Consider the following 27,147-nt stretch of genomic DNA (forward strand, 5'->3'; position numbering starts at 1 on the left):
TGCACGAATGGCAAAACGTCATTTTTTCGGATGAATCGAGGTTCTGTTTACATCATCATGACGGTCGCATCCGTGTTTGGCGACATCTCGGTGAACGCACATTGGAAGCGTGTATTCGTCATCGCCATACTGGCGTATCACCCGGCGTGATGGTATGGGGTGCCATTGGTTACACGTCCCAGTCACCTCTTGTTCGCATTGAAGGCACTTTGAACAGTGGACGTTACATTCCAGATGTGTTACGACCCGTGGCTCTACCCTTCATTCGATGCGAAACCCTACGTTTCAGCAGGATAATGCACGGCCGCATGTTGCAGGTCCTGTACGGCCCTTTCTGGATACAGAAGATGTTCGACTGCTGCCCTGACCAGCACATTCTCCAGATCTCTCACCAACTGAAAACGTCTGGTCAATGGTGGCCGAGCAACTGGCTCGTCACAACACGCCAGTCACTACTCTTGATGAACTGTGGTATCGTGTTGAAGCTGCATGGGCAGCTGTACCTGTAAATGCCATCCAAGCTCTGTTTGACTCAATGCCCAGGCGTATCAAGGTCGTTATTACGGCCAGAGGTGGTGTTATGGGTACTGATTTCTCGGGATCTATGCAGCTGAATTGCGTGAAAAAGTAATCACATGTCAGTTCTCGTGTAATATGTTTGTCCAATGAATACGTGTTTATCATCTGCATTTCTTCTTGTTGTAGCAATTTTAATGGCCAGTAGTGTATTTCAAATTGTTCTTTTATCTTGTAAGTGGGTTTTGTTAATATTTCTTATTTATTTGATTTCACTCACTGATAACTGGTGTGTAGTAGAATAATAATGTAACAGATAGTCCATTAAGTATAGTATTGACAAGATTTTCTCGACTGCAACACTTTTAGTTTTCTGTAGAATATTTGTGCCTAGATACATGAGCATGTTGTACAGTGGATTATTTTAAACCTTACTTTCCGGAGTAATTTTGTAATTTCAGGAAAAAGCCTGTAGCACACAAAAAGTGAATGCTTTCATTTAAAAACGGAAGAAGATAATATATTAAACTTCTATTACAAATCTGGCTACAGGCGAAAGTGTGAAAAGTGTTCCAAGATACAATACTCTTTCCTCACAGTGAAAGCTTTCCACTGTATAACTCAACGTTTTCATCAGAATTTCTATTGTTATTGTGACATCTAATTGTACCTGATCAAAGTTCCTCTAGACTCAGAAATGTGCTTCCAGTACGAAGAATAATCAGTTATCAGAAGTTTGTGTGGGTATATAAAATGGGGTCACATCCGATCTAGGTTCCCTATGTGAAAAACATTCAAGTTTTATATTAAAACTATATCTTCTGAAGGCTTACGGTATGCTGGCTGTAAACTTCCGTTCCTCACCGGACTTGGCAAGGCAGACCTTAATTATTGTGCTGCAGTGCTTCCTCCAGGTGTTATCAGCATCTTTCTAGACACTTGACTGCAGGATAATTAAGATACGAGATGCAAGATATTCAACGACAACAATGTACAGATGCGAACCCCTACAGTCAGTACAATGAAATCACGCACGCTTTCTAATTTCGCAGCTCCAATCTCAACACCAGAATTTGGCAAACAGCTATAGAAATGGTGGCCGCACGTTCTGTGTTAAATTCGAAACTTTTCTACAGAGAATTACGGATGTAGATAACAGCACACCGCTACGTTAAACTAGATTAGCTTACTTGTCTGCACTGATAGGCTATTTGCTCGTATCCTCGTTGTCCCATACCTGCACCATATCTTTAAAAATACAACGCAACATTTAATTTTAGCTAACTTGGACAATTATACATTGCGTTATTAGAGACGCCTTCGGAAAAGGTAGCTTACAACAGCAACTAGGGCAGTATTCTTGGTGACGCTGCTGTTATATCAGTACTCATTTTCCAAAACAGAACACGCGAGGAGATGAGAACAACGGCCATTCTCAACAATGACTTACCAGCCCGTAATTACACTGGCGGAAAAAATCGCAACACCAAGAAGAAGTTGTGCAACATAAACTAAACTTGGCAGGCGTGTTTCTACAGCCGAAAGATTATATGTATTCAAATTTTGCGCCACTCAGATAAGAATGGCACTAGTGGATGAAAATCAAGTTTGTTTAAATACACGCTGTAACGGTCGTGAGCATTGGTTACCTTTTAGAATGGACGTGGTGAGTTGAACTTAGTCAAGAATGCATTTAAGGCTAGCACTCAATATTCTGGGAGGTACACCGGTTACTAATGTACCAGCGTTTCACATTTACAACGGCTTGTCTCGCACTTAGGACAACCTGTGGTCTCGCAGTGTTTGTCATTTAAGTGTGTTACCTATAAAAATGCATTCCCGAAATTTCATTATTCTATGTGAATTATTTTTTCCTTTTGTATATTTAGCTGAAAGGAAAGTACGGCCTTGTAGAATATCGGTCGTGTAATAGGGCTACGAGAAACTGGATGTTACTTGTGCCATATTGCAGAAAGACATGAAATGAATGTAACCAATGTACATGACTGCTGGAAGCGGTGGTCACGAGAATGGTACAGTCTCAAGAAGACCGCGCTTACTACGGCCAGGTGGAACTATCGAGAGGAACGACCATCGTGTTCTTCGTATGGCTCTGGCGCATCGTACTGCATATGCAGCAACGATCTGGGCAGCTGTTGGCACCATCGTGACACAACGAACTGTTATAAATCGGTTAGTTCAAGAACAGCTCCGACCCAAACGCCTTGTACCGTGCATTCCTCCAGCCCCAAACAACCATCATTTGCGACTTCGGCGGTGTCAACCAAGAGCTCATCGGGGGGCAATGTGGAGGTCTGTTGTGTTTTCTGATGAAAGCAGGTTCTGACTCGGTGCCGCCGATGGCCGTCTGTTGATTAGAAGGAGGACAGTTGAGGAACTGCAGCCAACCTTTCTGCGTGCTAGACGCACTGGATCTACACCTGGAGGTATGGTCTGGGGTGCGATTTCATATGACAGCAGGAACACTCTCGTTGCTATCTCACCGACCCTGGCTGCAAAATTGTACGTAAATCCGTTGCTTCGACATGTTGCGCTGCCATTCATGAACAGCATACCTGGTGGTGGTTTCCAGCAGGATAACGCTCGCCCACATACCGCTGTTCTAACGCAAGAAGCTGTCCAGAATGTCCACATGTTGCCTTGGACTGCTCGATCAGCAGATCTGTCTCCAATCTACCACATATGGGACATTATCGAATGACGACTCCAGCGTCATCCACAAACAGGATTAACCGTCCCTGTATTGACCCAGCAAGTGCGACAGGCATGGAACTCTGTCCGACCAACTGACATCCGGCACCTATAAAACACAATTCATGCACGTTTGCAAACATTCTGGGAGTTACACCTGTTATTAATGTACGAGCGTTTCACATTTGGAAGGACTTATCTCCCTCTTAGATTAACCTGTGGCCTTGCAATGTTAATCACTTAAGTGTATTACCTAAAAAGACGCATTCCCGAAATTTCAGTACTGTACATGAATTATTTTTTGGTGTTGCGATTTTTTCCCCTCTGTATATACCGCTAAAGGAAAGTATTCCCTTGTAGAATACGCCTAATGCAGACGCCACAGCAACAAACTCAGGTTACTGAGCTTATATTGTCATCTGCAGGTGGCGCACACTGTCTCCTGTAAACACAGTACAACTATCGCCGTTCCGACAGCACTTGGTACGCTGTTACAAACATCAGAATACGGGGTGATAACGTGTCGTCTTTCCAGGCGAGCCCAGGTGGCCTAGTTATCGATTCCCGATAATCAGATTCAAGTTCCTTATCTGTCCTCAAAGAGATAGCAGAAATATTCGTTTGATGTCACTGTTTCGGGCCAGTCCTCATTGTGGTGTTTGGCATCAATTTTTGTGCTCCGCATACCGCTGCACGGTTTGCGGACGATGCCTTGTAATATACCATTATTCATCATTTTTCCCTTTTTTTTCCAGTTCCTATTCCGCACCTATCCCATTCCATCAGTGGTTGGTACCCAGGAAGATGGACTTCTTCTCACCGTGTTACAACCCGGATTTTCTATAAATCTACCATGTTAATCACGTACATGCAGAGTATTTGATCAAAATTTTCCGGGCATCCCTGTGCAATGCGGAATTGACCACTAGATGTCAGGAGAGGCGGTCCTGCCACTATCGAAGGTGGCGAGGAGTACTGTGTTGTCAGCAGACAAATACGAGGGCAGTTCAATAAGTAATGCAACACATTTTTTTTCTCGGCCAATTTTGGTTGAAAAAACCGGAAATTTCTTGTGGAATATTTTCAAACATTCCCGCTTCGTCTCGTATAGTTTCATTGACTTCCGACAGGTGGCAGCCCTGTACGGAGCTGTTAAAATGGTGTCTGTAATGGATGTGCGTTGCAAACAACGGGCAGTGATCGAGTTTCTTTTGGCGGAAAACCAGGGCATCTCAGATATTCATAGGCGCTTGCAGAGTGTCTACGGTGATCTGGCAGTGGACAAAAGCACGGTGAGTCGTTGGGCAAAGCGTGTGTCATCATCGCCGCAAGGTCAAGCAAGACTGTCTGATCTCCCGCGTGCGGGCCGGCCTTGCACAGCTGTGACTCCTGCAATGGCGGAGCGTGCGAACACACTCGTTAGAGATGATCGACGGATCACCATCAAACAACTCAGTGCTCAACTTGACATCTCTGTTGGTAGTGCTGTCACAATTGTTCACCAGTTGGGATATTCAAAGGTTTGTTCCCGCTGGGTCCCTCGTTGTCTAACCGAACACCATAAAGAGCAAAGGGGAACCATCTGTGCGGAATTGCTTGCTCGTCATGTGGCTGAGGGTGACAATTTCTTGTCAAAGATTGTTACAGGCGATGAAACATGGGTTCATCACTTCGAACCTGAAACAAAACGGCAATCAATGGAGTGGCGCCACACCCACTCCCCTACCAAGAAAAAGTTTAAAGCCATACCCTCAGCCGGTAAAGTCATGGTTACAGTCTTCTGGGACGCTGAAGGGGTTATTCTGTTCGATGTCCTTCCCCATGGTCAAACGATCAACTCTGAAGTGTATTGTGCTACTCTTCAGAAATTGAAGAAACGACTTCAGCGTGTTCATAGGCACAAAAATCTGAACGAACTTCTCCTTCTTCATGACAACGTAAGACCTCACACAAGTCTTCGCACCCGAGAGGAGCTCACAAAACTTCAGTGGACTGTTCTTCCTCATGCACCCTACAGCCCCGATCTCGCACCGTCGGATTTCCATATGTTTGGCCCAATGAAGGACGCAATCCGTGGGACGCACTACGCGGATGATGAAGTTATTGATGCAGTACGACGTTGGCTCCGACATCGACCAGTGGAATGGTACCGTGCAGGCATACAGGCCCTCATTTCAAGGTGGCGTAAGGCCGTAGCATTGAATGGAGATTACGTTGAAAAATAGTGTTGTGTAGCTAAAAGATTGGGGAATAACCTGGTGTATTTCAATGCTGAATAAAACAACCCCTGTTTCAGAAAAAAAAAGTGTTGCATTACTTATTGAACTGCCCTCGTAGAAGCGACGGTCAGCAAGCTCAAGGACTTCGTTCGTGGACTGGTCATTAGACGTCACCTGAGTAACAAATCCATCACCGACGTTTCAAGCCTCTTATGTCTCCTTCTTCTTCCTTCTGACTGTCGCATAAAGGGTTACCATTGATACTTACCAGATTTAAGTGGGAAGGAGTTGAATCCTGATTGGTACGCATTCGTACTAAGCAGTTATAGCTTCCAGCTTGCCTGCTGATTTAAAAACGACAACCCGGGGGGGGGGGGTTGTGACCTTCTAATTACTGGCTGGATCCCGACGTATTATTGACAGTAATGGCGGGCCGAAAGGTGCCAATCATTTGCTCATTGTTTCTCGCCCAGTTTCGGAATCTATAGCTTGAAGTCTGAGGATGGTAGACTCGCGTTCATTGCGGAGCCAGATACACTGACCACCTTTGCCAACTGGTTGACCTTGTCACTGTAAACAAATCCTACCTGAACTGGTGCTCAGAGGAAAGAGGTTCTCACATCACTTCGTTTATTTTGTAATGGTTAACGAATCCAGTATCTGAATGATTATTTTGCTGCTACACTTCCGGTTTCCAGGAGATTGCAACACGCTTTTTGAGTCTGATACTATAAGCTGGTTCTGAAGCCCTGGGAGACGACCAAATTAGAGAGCCACTCGAATGCTATCGCTTCCTCGGTAAAAATTGAGTTATAAAAGGCCACACGAAAGTGCTTGGTATATTTCTTCTTGGGAACAAGAAGTGTCCATGCTTTGATTAAGTCTCTTGACACTGAGAGCCATCGGTGTACATATGAACGAAGTGCGGCTGACAAACATTAATGTAAGCATTGAAATTTGAACTGATTGTGCCAAATTCACTTTTCATGAAGCTTTAAATAGTGAATATGGAGGTTTTCCAATTGATACCTGAATGGAATTCCAAATGGGAATATGAAGGTATCCTACTGAATCCAGCAGTCGATGTTACGCATTGGTATTTCCCCATAACTTCTTCCCTAGGCTAGCGGTTCTTCTGGCTTGCTCCCTATCAAACATTTCGGTACTATCATGAGCCTAGTCTGAGGCAAAATATTGAGGTGTACCCTCTTAGCTTTACAATTTTTATAATCATTAATATATTTGTTATTAGCCTCTGGAAGAGCATTATTCATACATAACTCATATTTCAGAATCGAAATCATGTGAATGAAGAGACTTCCTTCCTTTACTTGCAACTAAAAATCAGCAGACATGTTCCAAGTTCATCAAAGTTGCCCAAAGCAGCCTTCTGATTATAGAGTACAGATCATGTTCATATAATCATTTCCTGAGCTAATACTGAATTCCAAAACCTGGCTGGTAACAATGTGTGCTAGTGGATCATAGACGCTAGGAGTGCTGTGTTGAAGTTTCTCTGGTACCACTGAATACGTATCTAACTCTCGTTTCTTGCGTCACACAAGTGCAAAGTTCTGTTCATCCGATTTGTTTCGAGGAGGCACTCTCAACTACCTGTCGTTCACTATCTTCGCCGGTCGTTCCATTAGCTGACACGAGGAACGGAATTCGCATTTGCATGCGTTCGCTTTCTACGCGTCCCAGCTCGTCACATCCGGAGAAAGTTTCTACTGTTCACTCGCCAGCCTGTGGTATGTTAGTGAGTGATCCTGTTACCAACGTCGCTATAAGCACTTGCGTAAGTCATCTACGCTTCGGTGGGCAATGATAGGAGATGCTGAGAGTTTTTGTTACTGTTTGCTGTTCATTGTCAAAGATTGGACACACTGTTTCATACTGCAGTAGGACAAAAAAATTTCTGTGCTACAGAGTTGTAGTGCTGCACAGATAAAACTCTCTAATGTTTCATCCTTTAGTCACCTGAAGTATCTTAATATGTTGTCCAGTACAGTTTTGTGGAGTGGAGTTATTGAATCATGCTGCAATTTGCGCCGAATACGATCATTCCCGAGAACCGGAAGATTATCCATCAGGGACCAGCTCGTGACGAATATATTGCTCTTTATCGTTAATCGCTAATGATAAGTGTCTTGGCGATAAGATGGGTAATATCAAACCTACTGATTATCGTCTGTATCACTAATTTCGCACTGTTATTCATTAGTAATGTACACTTTTCCGGAATCATTAAACGACCATCGATATGAATTTAACATCCGCTTTAAATTTTTCGGGCCGGCCGCGGTGGTCTAGCGGTTCTAGGCGCTAAGTCAGGAACCGCGCGACTGCTACGGTCGCAGGTTCGAATCCTGCCTCGGGCATGGATGCGTGTGATGTCCTTAGGTTCGTTAGGTTTAAGTAGTTCTAAGTTCTAGGGGACTTATGACCACAGATGTTGAGTCCCATAGTGCTCAGAGCCATTTGAACCATTTAAAAGTTTTCGGTAATGTTTATTGACAATGTTCTGTATCCTCGAAACAGAACCGAGACCGGTTTGTTTCGACATCATGTGATATTCTGAGCGCCGTAGAAAGCTGCGGAATTCAACCAAGCACTTCCAGAAACACAGCGTTCTCTGCGGTAGAGTGGGAGCCATGTGTGGTCAGTCATGACGTCTTATGGCATTAGTCACAAGAACTCGCCGTTTTCGCAATACAATTAGTTATTGATGGTGTTAGGACAGCAACCAGCCACAAATTTACTTTGAGTTCCTTTATTCAAAGGAAACCGTTACCGGTTTCGAATCGTTGTGATTCATCATCAGACGGTTTACACGCTTTCTTTCTGACATTTGGTGTGTTTTTATAGATTAATTGTCGTGAAACGTCGGTTTCGAGTGATTGTTTTCATAACGTTCGTCCAATCGATGTAAATGCATTCCCACTGCATCCTCGTTGTTGCACACGTAATAGTTCTCATTGTACACTTTAGATTTGTCGCTGAGATCATTTCAACCACGCACCACATGTTTTGAACAGCCACGGTCTCCAACATGTCATCATATGACAAGATTACAATTAGTTACGTTTATGGTCTTTATGTTAATGACAGTTGTTATATTCAGTGACTGCAGCTACTACACCATTCTGTCACCGGTGGTAACCTCTAGTACGGTAGTTAACAGCTGGATCACGTCAACGTTAAACAACAGTAGGCTATCTGGAAAGAACCATGAATCGTTAATAGAATATGGCTCTTTAAAACAGTTGTGTTGTGGGTGTTTGCTTCCGTGATGAAATTTGTTGTTTTGAGCTGGCTGAACCAAAACTACAATCACACATGAGAACATCGATGAAGTGCAGAATACGGTATTCGACAATCGGCGATTACAGGTACAGGTAAAACCTGACACTATAGTCAAATCATGAGAAAGTGTGTGGTATATTGTACACAAAGAATTAATTGTGAGAGAGCGTTGTGCAAGAAGTGTGAATGCTGATCAAAGAAGTACGAAAATAAATTTGTCGGCAATGTGTGGCAAGTTTCAAAAAGAATAAGAGATTTTGTGCGCCTATTTCATGCTCTCAATGAGGTGTGGGTCACAGTTTCACCTCAGAAACGAACGAGCTGGTAGCTCCGCATCAAAAGAGGGAAAATCGATTATCTTACAGAAATATAATGACCAGTGTTTTCTAAAATGCAAAATGGTCTTCTTGTTGCAACATTCTAAGTGGTAAAGGAATGAACGTGAGATAGAAGGTAAGTCTCCAAATACAACGAAAACGCTCTTCGTTAAGAAACTAAAAGATCACTATCGGGACAAAGCACCAGCCTAAAGAGTTTGTTATACACTATGTGATCAAAAGTATCCGGACACCTAGAGGAAAATAACTTACAAGTTCGTGGCGTCCTCCGTCGGTAATGCTGGAATTCAATATGGTGTTGGCCCACCCTCAGCCTGGATGACAGCTTCCACTCTCGCAGGCATACTTTCAATGAGGTGCTGGAAAGTTTCTTGGGGAATGGCAGCCCATGCTTCAAGGAGTGCTGCACTGAGGAGAGGTACCGATGTCTGTCGGTGAGGCCTGGCACGAAGTCGGCGTTCCAAGACATCCCATGGGTGTTCCATAGGATCCAGGTCAGGACTCTGTGCACGCCAGTTCATTACAGGGATGTTATTGTCGTGTAACCATTCCACCACAGGTCGTACATTATGAACAGGTGCTCGATCGTGTTGAAAGATGCAATCGCCATCCCCAAATTACTCTTCAACAGTGGGAAGCAAGACGGTGCTTAAAACATCAATGTAGGCCTGTGCTGTGATAGTGCCATGCAAAATCACAAATGGTGCAAGCCCCCTCCATGAAAAACACGACCAAACTATAACACCACCGCCTTCGAATTTTACTGTTGGCACTACACACGGTGACAGATGACGTTCACCCTGCCATCGCATCGACACGTTGTGTACGTGATTCGTCACTCCACACAACGTTTTCCCATTGTTCAATTGTCCAATGTTTACGTTCCTTACACCAAGCGAGGCGTCGTTTGGCATTTACCGGCATGATGTGTGGTTTATGAGCAGCCGCTCGACCATGAAATCCAAGTTTTCTCACCTCCCGCCTAACTGTCATTGTACTTGCAGCGGATCCTGATGCGGTTCGTAATTCCTGTGTGATGGTCTGGATAGATGGCTGCCTATTACACATTACAGTCAACAGCCGAATTCGGCCGGTACGCTTTTGTGCTGTACGTGTCCTTTCACGTTTCCACTTCACCATCACATCGGAAACAGTGAACCTAGGTATGTTTAGAAGTGTGAAAATCTCGCTTACAGACGTGTGATGCAAGTGACATCCAATCATCTGACCACATTCGAGATCCGTGAGCTCCTCGGAGCAACATTCTGCTCTCTCACGATGTCTAAAAATTACTGAGGTCGCTGATATAGAGTACCCGGCAGCAGGTGGGAGCGCAATGCACCCAATATGCAAAACGTACGTTTTTGGGGGTGTCCGGATACTTTTGATCATATTGTGTATTTGCATCCGGAGACATTGTCTTTTTCCGCGCTGTACAGAGACGGCTGCAACGTTTCGAATCATTAACCTCTTGAATCACCCAGTCTGCCTCGTTCGAATCAAGTAGCTTGTTAACGGATTTGAAGCATAGAGTGACACACCTTCTCTGTTCACTAGATTGCATCACCGCTCCAACCACCCCTAAATAGAATCTGTTCTCACATCTTAAAAAGAGTTCTTGACAGGAAAATTTTCTGGGTCCTCTGAAAAAGTTTCGGTAGCTTTATGTGTTTGCTCTATAGACCTTCCAGAATCATATGTCTGAAAATGAAATTATTGAGTGTAAAACCTTTGGACTAAATGCACTTATCTTGAAGGTATTTATGTCAGAAAATGACTGTATTTTATCTAAAGATACTCTTTAGCTATCAGGCCGAGAAACATTTTCCCTTGACCTCGTAAATTGTTATCACCACGAAAAGACTCGAAATCATTACTTATCGAACAAGCTACAGAAATATCGGCGAGTGCATTTTGATTGACTATTAGTTCTCGATCATCTGAGTCTGTCTTTACAGACTGTTTAGCGACGTGTGCATACTCTGAATGAAATGCCAATGCCAATAAAGATGTGTCGTTGCACTGACTTCCAGATTTTGTTCTGCATTCCGAAATAGAGCCCTGACAGGGGTATTAAGTATGACAAGGGGCCCTCCGCCATCCACAGTACATCTGCCATTGTGCGCGCCCGTGTGTGTGTGTGTGTTTGTATGTACAGATGTACAGTCAGTTCCACAAGTTAATCCACTCGCCGCCATTATCGATTTTAGCTTGCCACCTTTTTGGCGTGCTTTTCACGAGATTTTCTTCACATTATCTCGGTAAATACGAATAGTTTTAGTGAGTGAGCTAAGAATTATAATCCCACATGTACAGTTTTGTAAAATTTTATCGTGTGTTAATATCAAACGATGCTTCAGCGTTTGATGTTGTCGAAAAAATAGACCATTTCCAAATTAAAAGTGGCCATTTTCGCGGTCAGTTGTCGTTTACTAACGGTTTTCCAGCGGTGTGGAACACGAGGCTAGCTTGTTATTCCTTTTCGACGCACAAGATACACATCTTGGCTCTTTCTCTTTAGCAGCATTGCGGGAGACTTGAGGCGTTCAGAGAAAGTGTCACGCGCACATAACCATAAAAAGTTTCTCCTCTGTATCTCGTTTCTAACGCACCAAATAGCTCTTACTGTATGTATGGTAGCTACATTTTCACCTAATTCATTGTAATTATTTTAACTATACAACATGACTGTACAATTCGAAACCTGTCGAGAAAAGACAGTGATAGAATTACTTGCAAGAACTACTGTGTGGATATGTCAAATCAGTTACATGAGGATGAACATTTCTTGAACAAAATCATTTTTTCTGACGAGTCGACTTTTCACTTAAGTGGCAAGGTTAACATGTTCGTGAGAGCCCTAAACTGAACTTTTTTGTGCATAGAGCAAGAACGAAGTGTACGGCTCCTTTTTTTCTGTGAGAGAACCATCAACAGGATAGTGTATCTGGATATGTTACAACAATTTTTGATACCACAGATCGATGAGGATGACAACGAACGAAATGTTTACTTCATATAAGATGGTGTACCACCCCATACCTGGCTGATGTCCGTGATTTTCTCAGTGACCGCTTTCCAGGTCAATGGATTGGCCGTGAGCAGACAACTGCATGGCCCCCACGTTCCCCAGGCTTGACACCACTCGATTTTTTTTTATGGGGACTCATCAAGGATATCATGTTTGTACCTCTTGAGCCAGCTTCTCTACCCGAACTTCGAGCAAGAATTTACGCTGCCACTGAGAAAGTTACACTTGCAATGCTACAGCGAGTTTGGAGAGAAATTGACTTCTGATAACCAACGGAAGCCACAGATAACGTCTTTAGTTTAAGGTAAAAAAAACTTGATGTGTTTCTCTACAAAATAACACTAGACTCAGCTCTATATCTTCTTTCAATAAATTTATACGATTTTTTAAGTTGTTAAATCATTTTTAAAACATCCTGCATTTAATAATTTAACCACATAATACTTGAGTCTGGCTGCACTTAAGTCCATAAGCTGGTCGTAAGTTGTGTTCCAAAAATTAACAGTATAGAGACAGAAGTGATGACACTTTCTGCAGGACCTGATCATCATTTTGCAGGACAATGCTCAAGCACGTACAGTGCAATCTGTTACTGATTTGTTTGACTGATGGGGCTACTAAGTGCTATACCACCAACTGCAATCCTCTGACTTAAGCCCTCGTGAGTTCTAAACTGAAGGAAACATTTCACGGCATTCGCTTCAGAACTGCTACAAATTCGTCGGGCAATAGACCGCGCCGCTCGAACTGTCAACAAAACTGGCACTGCTAAGAGTATCCTACGACTTCCGCATCGCTGGCAACGGGTTATACACAATGCTGGTGACTACTTTGAACGTCACTAAAACTTTGAAACACGTATCTATTTTGTACGAGCTGTAAATAAATATTTGCCACTATTAAAGTTCCAACCATCCTACATGTCTGCCAACTCTCTTGACAAGTAACGTTCCATCATTGACTGTACGTCATGCACTGTACAGAGTAACACACCTCAACTTGGACATATCACAGTCTATCTCATGCATTGGACAACTGACACCATGGGTAGTGGTGTGCATGTCGGACAGGTTAATGTGCTGGTGCAATGAATGCAGTTGTCAAAGTGGTTCAAATGTCTCTGAGCACTATGGGACTTAACTTCAGAGGTCATCAGTCCCCTAGAACGTAGAACTACTTAAACCTATCTAACCTAAGGACGTCACACACATCCATGCACGAGGCAGGATTTGAACCTGCGACCGTAGCGGTCGCACGGTTCCAGACTGTAGCGCCTAGAACCAATCGGCCATCCCGGCCGGCTGCAGTTGTCACATGACGCATAAGCTAAGAGCTAAGTTGTGTACAATACGTCCGTTTGGTGGTCGGGGGTGTATACTGTTTATTATCACCTGCTACCTGTTCCAGAGTACAACAGACACCCAGGATCTTTGCTAGGGTGTGGCAGAACTGCATGTGCCACTGCAATACATGCATTGAGACTGGTATTGATGGCTTTGAACAATTACTCTGAGCTACATTGCTGTTATGAGATGTGTGCTTTGTATGTCCATAACACAATAAATATGCACATCTGACCATTGGTTCACTATGCTTGAAACAGCATGAAATGACGAACGCCTACCTATCGTCCAAACTCAGCTGTCTGGGTTAGAGCCATTGTTGCTGGCAGGGGTGACAGCTCTGTCTACTAAATTTCGTACCGTGTACGTCCCCAAAAAACTGCCTACAAATTTCATCCTGTTTTCTTCCTATTGTACTGTATATGCACAGTAAATAGGTTCACGTTATTTGCTATCCTTCTTGGTACTGACTGCAATTTTAATGATCAGGAGTGTACATTTCATGGTCCTAGAAAGCCGCCTAGAATAATATTTATCATATTTGCAATGCTCTCTGAAATTTGCTTACTTGAGATTCAGAGAAGATAACTTCTGTGGAACAAAAATCGCCAGAACATAGTTACCAAAATTAAGGTTTGCAAATGACGTTGTTCGTATAGCTGAAAGGAAGGATAATTTAGGGTAAACTTTAAATAAAAAAGAACATAATCTTAGCATACGAATATTTTTAAGGAGAACGAAAACTAAAAAAATATGAAAAAATAATCAATAAAAGAAAATGACAGCCCTGACAGCCCTCTGAACTTCGGGGGCCTAATGAATACAGTAGAGAAGTTGACCAGAATACTAGCTACAGAACTAAACTGCCTAAGACGGACGAAGCAAGGAAGGCTAAAGGAGCTGACTGGCGAAAGGGAAATAACAAAATATGTTAACCTATATTCGAGGACTTCTTCTCTGCTGGGCCCGCGGCTTACATAAATTCATAAAGACATCTTCTCTGTGCATTTACAAAATGAAATTACAGCACTACAGTACATAGCACAAAAAATAATTTCAACACAGATATAGTACTCAAAATCTATCAAGATCATACTAAATATAATGCAGGTAACATACATACAGACATAACACTGAAAAGATATGACAATATCAAATCCAAACCTTGATAAACACCAACAATACACATAGACGACATATCACACGAAATAAACAAATTATTATAGAATACGAAAGTACAACTAGCATTTCGAACTATCTAAACTCGCAAACAAAGCTGAGATCTGGAAAAACATATGTCCCCATCTTTCTAATCCAGATGTATCAGAAAATTTCTGTGACGATTGTAATAGTTTTTTCACAAACAGGACAAAGTTTTGGTATACGATTTAAAGAATACACGAGAGATACCGAAATCAGCCAATCGAGTTTTTCGCTACACTTGAAAAATAAAAACCGCAGAGTGAAAACAGTCGAAAAGGCTTTGAGGATCTACGTAGGATACCAAAACGTCAAACTATGAACATTTTGGAGGAATTGGAAATTTATACACATACAAATAGATATCCAAATGACAACCTAAACGATTAATGGACCTCAGACATAAATTACCTGGAAAAATTTAAAAGCATAATAGAAAAAGAAAAGGGATGAACACAACACGATAAATAAAAGATGTAGACAACACTAAGATCATACCACAGACATACATTACTAGACCGGCAATACAGTGTAAGTATCATTGGTGTCACTGAGGCCAGTAGTTTAGAATAGCAATATGGCTGCGAGTGCAAAGAATTTGTAAGCAGCTGTTTATTTAACAGTAAAACACTCGTAAGAAATGTGAATAAACTGAAACCATTACGTTACCTTTAGAGTTTTTAAATAATAGTCAACGCATGCGTCGTGTTTGGCTGTAATTTTTTGTACAGCAGACGGAAGATAACAAGGATAGAAACATATCTCAATTGCAAGCATAACTACATACACTTACGTATTTTTGCTTTTGCACTGTATGTAAGCATGCATAATTACATAACAGTTTGTCCTATCCGCAATACCGGCAGTATGTAAATAGTTTATGTCTGTTTTAGGGGGTTTAATAATCTAATATTGGTGCAGCTTAATTATGTGCGCTTAAACAGTTTTGATTAACTTCGGGTTTTCTTACAATAGTATGCTCGTTATGAACGTGCTCCTATAAGTAAATGGTGCTATTTGTAGTTGATAAAAAGTGTCTATTCACTTGAGTGTACTTATGAAAACTAAAGTCTGCATTAAATGTGCATATATTTTAATTGATGGTCTTCTCGTACACGACTCTACATTGTATATGTTAAACTCAACTAGTATGCAAAATTCTTAAAGCCACCTCGTAACGCTTAAAACACCATTTCGTTTCAGAAAATCGTGTGAGTACCACACACAAACTCTCTGACGCCGCCATCTTACCTCACTAAAAGTGAGTTACGTCAGGCTTCAGTAACAGCTATGTGTTTGCCAGTCTGGTAATGTATGTCTGGGGTGACACATAAACATACCATAATGCAAACTATGTCTGGCAAGAAATATCTCTGACCACCTAAGGTATAATTTACTTGTGAACAAAATGCATCAGTGGAACGAAATGTCATTTGACATCTGTAAAAAAGAAACACCAAATTTCTATGGAAGGTAAACCCATGACCCATATTAACAACACAGTAAATAAAAGATGTTTTATGGACGTTGCTCCATCTAGACGTAAGTGTAATATAAGGTAAAAATCACATAGTACTGTTACATACACGTAGAATAAAATGCTTTACAATTGCAATGTCAATAGCAACACTTGAAAATGGCACAAATACCGAAAGAAGCTTGTCCTGAAACCATGTAAAACAACAAGAAATAAATTATTTTCAACTAATTTTGTTAAAGTATGAAGAAGATACACTTGAGGAATAGGTTGTTGCTAGCAAAATATATCAATGGAATAAGAACAGTGAAGAATTTGGAAAGCAGTAGGAAGTACCTAAGTATGTACTGTAATAGAAGGATGCTATAACCATAAAGCCAAAAATGTACATCACTTGTGAGATAGGACAGGTGGCCATTGAAATCTATGCAGAAACGTTGCCAGATGTAGGAACGTCAGCGATATATTTTCCAAACATGTGATCGGTAATAATTTTGTATTGACGGCTACGATAAATGGAAGGATTTCCCTTCCCGTGGACGTAAAGATCATCAGAAAAAGGGTACTAGTTCATGTGAAAAACAGGGAGGAAATCGACCATACTGTCATTAACCTCATTTTCTTGCCTGAATCTAACTTTCTCTCTTGTACAATATTATGGCGATGTAGCTTTCACGATCAACAGGTGCTGCTTATCCTATAGAAAACTTATGGATTTACAACATAAAGAGAATCTGAAAATCGTTGATAACCTAAATTACATTGATCTTCTTTCTACTATTGTACTTGCACTATTTGTAATCATTTCTGGACCTATGGTCTCCCTAGTAGTCGGAAGACTTGGTATCGCTTTTTTATGTCCAACCATTTCCTACCACGACGATATGACAATATAAATACTATGTCCAGCATTGTAGTAGCTATCATGGAAGTGAATACCGTGTTGTACCATCAACGAGTTTGTTTATTTCATCTAAAATGTGTGAGGAAGCCAGTCTTAATGTGCAGCCTGGGTACCTTCAACCGTCTGTAGTGAAGCACAAAGCAAACGTGTAGTGCAAGCACTGCATTTTGGGCAACAGCGAAAACACTGCATGCAGCTAACGCAAACGAATTACTGCACGGTACTGCTCTTTATGAATCGGCTGCAACACTTCTTTCGACACTTCTATTGGCGTACCCCAGTACTGTGGCTTGGGAATTTCAGAGTGTATCAGTTCTGCAGACAAATGAAAAATTGATAACGAAACTTTGCTTTTCGTGGCAATGGTGAAAACTCTACAACTACTTCCCGTATAACTATCGTATACACTGAGGTGAGGTGACGAAAGCCGTGGGATAGCGAAATGCACATATGCAACTGGCGGTAGTGTTGGGTACGCAAGGTATACAAGGGAAATGTATATACGGAGCTGTCATATGTACAAGGTGGTTAATGTCGAGAGGTTCCCGAAGTGATTATGACCTCACGACGGGAATCAAATACTTTCAACACGGATCCGTAGCTGGAGCTACACGCATGGGACATTCAATTTCGGAGATCGTTAGGAAATTCAGTATTCCGAGATCCACAGTGTCAACAATGTGCCGAGAATACCAATTTTCAGGCATTAATTCTCACAATTGGCAACGCAGTAGCCGACGGCCTTCATTTACGACCGAGAGCAGCGGCATTCGCGTAGAGTTTGTCACTGCTAACAGACAAGTCGCACAGTGCGAAATAACTGCAGAAATCAGTGTGGGACGTACGATGAACGTATCTATTAGGACAGTGCGGCGAAATCTGGCGTTCGTGGGCTGCGGCAGAAGACGACCGATGAGAGTGCCTTTGCTAACAGCACGACGTCGCCTGCAGCCCCTCTCCTAGGATCTTGACCATATCGGTTGGACCATATGCGACTGGAAAACCGTGGCCTGGTCAGATGAATCTAGATTTAAGTTGATAAGAACTGATGGTAGGGTTCGAGAGTAGCGCAGACCCCACGAGACCATGGATCCAAGTTGTCAACAAGGCACTGTGGAAGCTCGTTGCGGTTCGATAATGGTGTGAGCTATGTTTGCATGGAATCGACTGGGTCCTCTGTTCCAATTGAAGCGATCATTGATTGGAAATTGCTATGTTCGGCTACTTGGAGACCATTTGCTTTTATTCATGGACTTTATGTTCCCAAACGACGTCATGTCATCGGGCCACAATTTTTGGCGAGTGGTTTGACATTCTGGACAATAAGAGCGACAGACCTGGCCCCCTATATCGCCCGACGTGAACCCCATAAAACTTTATGGGACATGATCGAGAGGTCACTTCGTGACAACATCCTACACAGGGCGACACTTTCGCAATTAAGGACGGTTATAGAGGGAGCATGGCTCAATATTTCTGCAGGGGACTTCCAACGACTTGTTGAGTCCATGCGACGTCGAGTTGGAAAAGGAGGTCCGACACGATTTTAGGAGGTATCCCATGACTTACATCACCCCAGTGTAATCTGCAACTACGAGGGCAGTTCAATAAGTAATGCAACACATTTTTTTTCTCGGCCAATTTTGGTTGAAAAAACCGGAAATTTCTTGTGGAATATTTTCAAACATTCCCGCTTCGTCTCGTATAGTTTCATTGACTTCCGACACGTGGCAGCGCTGTACGGAGCTGTTAAAATGGCGTCTGTAACGGATGTGCGTTGCAAACAACGGGCAGTGATCGAGTTTCTTTTGGCGGAAAACCAGGGCATCTCAGATATTCATAGGCGCTTGCAGAATGTCTACGGTGATCTGGCAGTGGACAAAAGCACGGTGAGTCGTTGGGCAAAGCGTGTGTCATCATCGCCGCAAGGTCAAGCAAGACTGTCTGATCTCCCGCGTGCGGGCCGGCCTTGCACAGCTGTGACTCCTGCAATGGCGGAGCGTGCGAACACACTCGTTCGAGATGATCGACGGATAACCATCAAACAACTCAGTGCTCAACTTGACATCTCTGTTGGTAGTGCTGTCACAATTGTTCACCAGTTGGGATATTCAAAGGTTTGTTCCCGCTGGGTCCCTCGTTGTCTAACCGAACACCATAAAGAGCAAAGGGGAACCATCTGTGCGGAATTGCTTGCTCGTCATGTGGCTGAGGGTGACAATTTCTTGTCAAAGATTGTTACAGGCAATGAAACATGGGTTCATCACTTCGAACCTGAAACAAAACGGCAATCAATGGAGTGGCGCCACACCCACTCCCCTACCAAGAAAAAGTTTAAAGCCATACCCTCAGCCGGTAAAGTCATGGTTACAGTCTTCTGGGACGCTGAAGGGGTTATTCTGTTCGATGTCCTTCCCCATGGTCAAACGATCAACTCTGAAGTGTATTGTGCTACTCTTCAGAAATTGAAGAAACGACTTCAGCGTGTTCGTAGGCACAAAAATCAGAACGAACTTCTCCTTCTTCATGACAACGCAAGACCTCACACTAGTCTTTGCACCCGAGAGGAGCTCACAAAACTTCAGTGGACTGTTCTTCCTCATGCACCCTACAGCCCCGATCTCGCACCGTCGGATTTCCATATGTTTGGCCCAATGAAGGACGCAATCCGTGGGATGCACTACGCGGATGATGAAGAAGTTATTGATGCAGTACGACGTTGGCTCAAAAATGGTTCATATGGCTCTGACCGAGCGAGGTGGCGCAGTGGTTAGACACTGGACTCGCATTCGGGAGGACGACGGTTCAATCCCGCGTCCGGCCATCCTGATTTAGGTTTTCCGTGATTTCCCTAAATCGTTCTAGGCAAATGCCGGGATGGTTCCTTTCAAAGGGCACGGCCGACTTCCTTCCCCGTCCTTCCCTAATCCGATGAGACCGATGACCTCGCTGTCTGGTCTCCTTCCCCAAAACCAACCATATGGCTCTGAGCACTATGGGACTCAACATCGGTCGTCATAAGTCCCCTAGAACTTAGAACTACTTAAACCTAACTAACCTAAGGACATCACACACATCCATGCCCGAGGCAGGATTCGAACCTGCGACCGTAGCAGTCGCGCGATTCCTGACTGAGCGCCTAGAACCGCTAGACCACCGCGGCCGGCGACGTTGGCTCCGACATCGACCAGTGGAATGGTACCGTGCAGGCATACAGGCCCTCATTTCAAGGTGGCGTAAGGCCGTAGCATTGAATGGAGATTACGTTGAAAAATAGTGTTGTGTAGCTAAAAGATTGGGGAATAACCTGGTGTATTTCAATGCTGAATAAAACAACCCCTGTTTCAGAAAAAAAAATGTGTTGCATTACTTATTGAACTGCCCTCGTACAATACCGACCTAATAACATTCTGCTGACTTTACTTTAAGAAGTTAACACAGGAATTACTTGCTTTGCACAACCGGTTAATCCATGGACTTAAATGAACGCTTAAATATTCCTCAGTGGTCCAGTTTGCTACCAATGAGTTCATCATTTGACTTCGAAATGTACAAATGTCTCATCCTAGAGAAAAGCATGCGCAGCGAGCATACCTGGCTCGCGGCTGTGGCCTAAATACTTTTCTGCACAAAAACTGAAATTATTGAATAACAGAATATTCGCTATATGCATCGCGAGATATCGCTAACTGCCTCGAAGATCCCGACGCAAACTTACCTTCAAAGATATGAAAGATTCGTACAAAGACGCTAATAGTAATCTTGTTGCTGAGTAAATGATTTCCGGATGTGAAGGCGTAAGTAAATTCAGAGAGATCGATTTCAAATTACTGATTATTTAAACTCAAAACACATTTCATGATGTATGGAATAACACGGTTATTTCTGCATGAACCACGTGAAATTCTATGCCACTGCAAAGTAAAGAATTTACTCAAAAAGTATTCAAGAGACTAATCCAAATATCGAGATTCGTTAAATGAGTGAGGAGTGATCTATGTACGTAGTTCGCCTATGATTCGGATATGCTTTATAGTAAACCGAATTCGGCCCACGTGAGCATGTCGCATGAAATCACTCATAATGCCTCACTACATACGTGAATTCTTTGCTCTGAAATAATACGCTAAGCTGCCCTGTGCAGTGCATTACCTCATCGTAGCTCGTAAGAAGAGAATGTAGGAAACAAATCTCATTGCACGCCACTCTTCTCCTCAAGGAACGTGGCAGCACAAAGCAGCAATTTGCTGCTGCCAGGCACAGCAACGACGCGTTTCGGGAAGTGATTCCCATTGTGAAGCGTTTTTGTCGTGTCCTATGCAGGGGCGCCGACTTATAAAAAATATTGGCGGGGCCCATACTGGGGTTCTTGCCCCGGGAAATTTTCTAAATTTTAGATAAAAATTAGTGAGTTTTAAAGTTTTTTTAAGCAGTTTAGAGTCATATGATCAACATTACACTCCCGAAAACTTGACTCTCCATAACTCGACACTCCGGGAAACTCGACAAGCCTGACACTTTTTTTGGCTTTGAAAAAAGAAACAAAACATAAATACGCATGGTATTTTCGTAAAAAGCTAATTTAATTTACAATAATAAACATGCTTATAGACTATTACAGAGCAGTGAATACATAGCTCTGAAAAGACTGAAATTATATTTAAATAAAGCCTAAACTATCATTAAAAAATAAAACAAAGTATTTGTGTCGTCAAGTAATAGTTCTTTGATTAATAAGTGAAATAGCTAAGTTAAGCTTATCTGAATAAGGATCAGGGTTCATTAAATAAAAACAGCATCTCAAAGATAATTCTTTAATACAGTTAATAAAGTTAATACAGAATGCCTAATACTTTCAGTCAAAAAGTATGTAAATAGCGGGTTTTAATTGGGTCTTACACCCTAAAAATATTTAATTATTTGAAAATAACTAATACAGTACTATAGTAATACAGTACAAAACTAGTACTAATATTTCGAAACTGAAAATTTAACATTATGTATGTATGTAATTCTCTATTTTATAAAGATTTTTGATATTGCTCTAAATGTCATAATTAGGGCCAGAGTGTCTTTAGAAAGGTGCAAATGTCGACCATCTGACTGGATTACTGAATATGAGGTCGTTGGTGACTGGTCGGATGTCCAATTCATCCAAAACATCTCGATGGGCTTGAGGAGCAGCCAAGTTGTTCAATCGCTTCTGTCACATTGTTGATCGGAGATACGACTTCTGACGGTTAAGGCTGCTAAATGACTGTTCTGCTGTTGCTGTCGTGATTGGAACTACTTGGAGAAACTTAATGCACTTCACAACACATAACATTTCTCCAACTACACGTAATGTCTGAATACTATAAAGAGAACTCCCTCAAACGAAATCCATCTAAGACACAGGTTAGCGTTTCCACCTCCGCACAAAACAGGGAAACAGGAAGCTGAACGTCACTTGGAATGGCAACAAACTGGACCATACGGACAAACCAACATACCTTGGTGTCGTGCTGGATAGATCACTGACGTACAGATATCACTGTGAAAAAACCTGCCAAAAAGTTGCTGCCAGGAACAATATTTTAAGAAAACTGACGAATAGTAAATGGGGAGCTAGTCCGACTGTATTACGAACAATTGCTCAAGCACTTTGCTTCTCCACGGCAGAATATGCATGCCCTGTATGGTCTCGATGCACACATGCCTAAAAAGTCACTACAGTCCTTAATGAAACATGCAGGCTAACAACAGGATGCATGAAACCCACTCCACTTGGGAAAATATACAAAGCAGCTGGATTCTCATCTGAATCCCGAAGAATTGCGCACGAACATACAGAAAAATTTAAACAGATTTTCGACGAGCGCCACCCGCTGCATGGTTCTTCATGTGGACGTAGCAGACTTAAATCCCGCAAGACATTTCTCACCAGTGAATTGAACGAGCCTCCGAAGGACTACCCTGCTTCACGAGAAATACCCAGCGGCAGTCCATCAAGCTGGAAGATTTGGAGAACGCTGAACCGCATCAGAACAAGCGTAGCACCAGTTAAAGCAAACCTAGTCAAATGGGGCTTCAAGGACGAAGGAGACAACAAACACGACTGTGGTGAAGTTCAGGATATGGAACACCTTCTACAGTGTTCCATCTGCCCCACAAGGTTGACGAACTATGGCTTGAGAAGAGAGAAACATTGGACTTGGCCCGACATTGGGCTGAAAGGCTTTGGAACAAGTCTCCGGAGACGAAAAAGTAAAGTAAAGTAAGTCTCCAACTGCAGGCTCTTGTGTAATGTGCTTTCTTACATCACTCGTGTTTTAAGGCCAGTTGTTTTTTGTTAGCGATATCGGCTAACATATTCAAGTGTAAGCGCAGACTTTCAGTGTCTAGGTCATTTTTGAAAAACTCAGTTGGTTTTTCCAAATTTGTTACACCTCTGTTTACTAAAATCAAGCACTCTTGATCAACTTCAATGACCTTTGTGAGTCCAGTTGAAGCAAACCGCTCAGTAATGCAAGATTGCACCGTTTCACAAACTTCAATGTAAATAGCTTTGTAGTATTCCTTCGGGGTTTTGAAAGTGTGCGGTGAGCTGGCTTCGTTGTTTTCATACTTCTTTGGTATCACGCCTTCCATTCAATATACAAATCAAGCCCTCATATATTTTTTCCAGATCAGCAACACTTCGATAAGGGCATTGAATTTTGTCATTGACATCCTCTACTGGGTTCATTGCACGGCAATAAAGACATGCTTATTCACCCAAAATATGAAGAGCGTTCCGTAAGTAATGCAACACCCTTTTTTCGGCAACTTTCGGTTGAAAAAATGGAACATCGTGGAATATTCCCGCTTCATCCTCTGTAGGGTCATGAAGTTCCTGGTAGCGCTATACGTAGCCTTCAAAATGGCGTCTGTAGTGGAAGTGCGTTCCAAGAAGAGAGCTGTCATTTTCTTTTGGCGGAATACCAGAGCATCGCAGATAGTAATAGACGTTTGCAGAATGTGTTCGGCAACCTGGCAGCGAACAAAGTCGATGGGCGAGGCGTCCGTCATCATCACCAACAGGTCGCGCAAACCTGTTCGATCTCCCGCGTGCCGGCCTGTCGTACGCAGTTGTGACGCCTGCAGTGTTAGAACGTGCGGACAGTCTCATTCGAGATGATCCACTTATCACAATCAAATAGGTCGTGGACGTCTCTGTTGTAGTGCTGACACAGTGTCCTCCAGTTGGGGTAATCAAAGGTGTGTACTGCTGGGTTCCTTGCCACCTACCAGCAGACCATAAAGAGCAACGAAGAACCATATGCGCGGAACTGCTTGCGCATTACGAGGCTGATCGGACTACTTTTTTGTCGAACATTGTCACAATATGAAACATAGATTCATCACTTCGAACCGGAAACAAAACAGCAGTCCGCGGAATGGCGCCCCACCACCTCTTCTCTGAAGGAAAAGTTCAAAGCCACACCCTCTGCTGGTAAAGTCATGTCGGCGGTTTTCTGGGACTCTGAAGGCGTTGTTTGATGTCCTCTCGATGCAACGATCAGCTCTGAAGTGCATAGTGCAACCCTCAGGAAATTGAAGAAACGACTTCAGAGTGTTCGTCGCCACAAAAATGCAAACGAACTTGTCCTTCTCCATGACAAACCAAGGCCTCACACAAGACTGCACACCCGAGAGGAGCTCACAAAGCTTCATTGGACTGTTCTTTCCCATTCACCCTACAGACCACATATCGCACCTTGCGGCTTCCATCTGTTTGGCCCAATGAAGGATGCACTCTGCGGGAAACAGTAGTTGGATGACGTGGAGGTTATTGAAGCAGGCAGACGTCGGATCCGTCGTCGATCATTAGAGTGGTATCGTGCTGGCACACAGGCCACCCCTGTAAGATGGCATAAGACCTTCGCATTGAAAGGAGATTTTGTTGAAAAAATATGGTTTTGTAGGCATACGAGTGGGGCATAATATTGTGTACTAGAATCCTGAATAAAACCAACCTGCTTACAGCAAAGAAGCGTTGCGTTATCTATTGAACGCCCCTCGCATTTTTACTGCAATGGGAATAAAGATGATTATCAAACAGTTCTGAATCTGGAAGTCGTCTCAAGGGGCCTGGATATCCCTCTAGGAGAACAAGACCAGCTGCTCCAGTAGCATACTCTGTTCGAGGCCACATAGATTATGTGACCAAAAGTATCCGGACACCCACAAAAATATTCGGTGCATTGTGCTGCCACCTACTGCCAGGTACTCCATATCAGCGACCTCAGTAGTCATTAGACATCGTGAGAGAGCAGAATGGGGCTCCCCACGGAACTCACGGACTTCGGACGTGGTCAGGTGATTGGGTGTCACTTGCGTCATACACTCCTAAACATCCCTAAATCCACTGTTTCCAATGTGATAGTGAAGTGGAAACGTGAAGGAACACGTACACAACAAAAGCATACAGGCCGACCTCGTCTGTTGACTGACAGAGATCGCCCACCGTTGAAAAGGGTCGTATTGTGTAATAGGCAGACATCTATCCAGATCATCATACAGGAATTCCAAACTGCATCAGGATCCACTGCAAGTACTATGGCAGTTAGGCAGGAGGCGAGAAAACTTGGATTTCATGGTCGAGTGGCTTCTCATAACCCACACATCACGCTACTAAATACCAAACGATGCGTCGCTTGGTGTAAGAAGCGTAAACATTGGAGGATTGAACAGTGGAAAAACGTTGTGTGGAGTGACGAATCACGGTATACAATGTGTCGATGCGATGGCAGGGTGTGGGTATGGTGAATGCCCGTGAGCGTCATCTGCCAGCTTGTGTAGTGCCAACAGTAAAATTCGGAGTCCGTGGTGTTATGATGTGGTCGTGTTTTCATGGAGAGGGCTTGCACCCCTTGTTGTTTTGCGTGGCACTATCACAGCACTGCCCTACATTGATGTTTTAAGCACCTACTTGCTTCCCACTGTTGACGAGCAATTCGGGGATGGCGATTGCATCTTACACCACCGTCGAGCAGCTGTTCATAATGCACGGCCTATGACAGAGTGGTTACACGACAATAACATCCCTGTAATGGATTGGCGTTCACAGACTCCTGACCTGAATCCTATGAAACACCTGTGGGATGTTTTAGAACGCCGACTTCGTGCCAGGCCTCACAGACCGATATCGATACCTCTCTTTAGTGCAGCACTCCGTGGAGAATGGGCTGCCATTCCCCAAGAAACCTTCCAGCACCTGATTGAACGTATTTCTGCGAGAGTGTAAATTGTCATCAAGGCTAATGGTGGGCCAACACCATACTGAATTCCAGCATTATCGATGGAGGGCGCCACTAATTTGTACGTCATTTTCAGCCAGGTGTCCGGATACTTTTGATCACATAGTGTACCTGCCGGGGGCAGCTAGGTGGTACGGACACAGGATGAGCACCAAACACGTCAGCTCGGCTTCACGCGTTCCTCTGTCGGCAGGCGCTGTCGGAGCCGGCGGGTCCGCTGTACGGCCTGATACAGCGGCTGGTCCGCAACAACCTGGCAGGGGCGCCCGAGAACTTCCGCACGCAGCAGTGGGACTTCGACCCCGAGGTCTCCGACCGGCGCAGGACCGAGTTCGAGGCCCGCCACGGCAGGATGGGCGAGCGGCTCGTGCAGCGGTTCGGCCTCGGCGAAGACGGCTTCCCAGAGGTGCGTCCCGGCTCATGCGTCATAATGGAGGACTCGACACCTCTTCTTACACGTCAAAGGGAATCTTCCTCCGCCTCTTCATTCTCAAACGATTCTCAGGCATTTGATACATCAGACTTACACGTCAGATTCCTCCAATCTTCTCGACGATACGTGTCGCTCACCTGCGATATTTCGCAGATCCCGTTGCTCTATTCGGAGATTTCAGTTTATACGTTTATTTCTTTATTTTTCACAATTTTGCAATTTAATGTTATTTCTAGTACTATGTCTAACGTACAGGGTGTTTATAAATTAGTTGAACAGAAGTAGTCTTTAATTGTGAAAAAGGTAGATAACTTACAGAAATGTTTGATACAGCACCGAATGCAGTGTATCTTCAAGTTTTATTCCCGCCTAACACTGTTAGTTCCC

At 43.3% G+C, this 27,147-nt stretch overlaps 1 protein-coding gene across 1 annotated transcript in view; it reads left to right on the plus strand.

Annotated features, from left to right (window-relative positions):
- Positions 1 to 27,147, plus strand: part of LOC126262824 (uncharacterized) — a 64,814-nt gene that overhangs the window by 17,971 nt on the left and 19,696 nt on the right. Inside the window, exon 2 of the mRNA XM_049959672.1 lies at positions 26,521 to 26,733. Coding sequence (XP_049815629.1) covers positions 26,521 to 26,733 — 213 coding nt within the window. The remainder of the gene's footprint in view (positions 1 to 26,520; positions 26,734 to 27,147) is intronic.

This window comes from Schistocerca nitens, chromosome 6 (assembly GCF_023898315.1).
Source record: "Schistocerca nitens isolate TAMUIC-IGC-003100 chromosome 6, iqSchNite1.1, whole genome shotgun sequence".
Taxonomy (NCBI): domain Eukaryota; kingdom Metazoa; phylum Arthropoda; class Insecta; order Orthoptera; family Acrididae; genus Schistocerca; species Schistocerca nitens.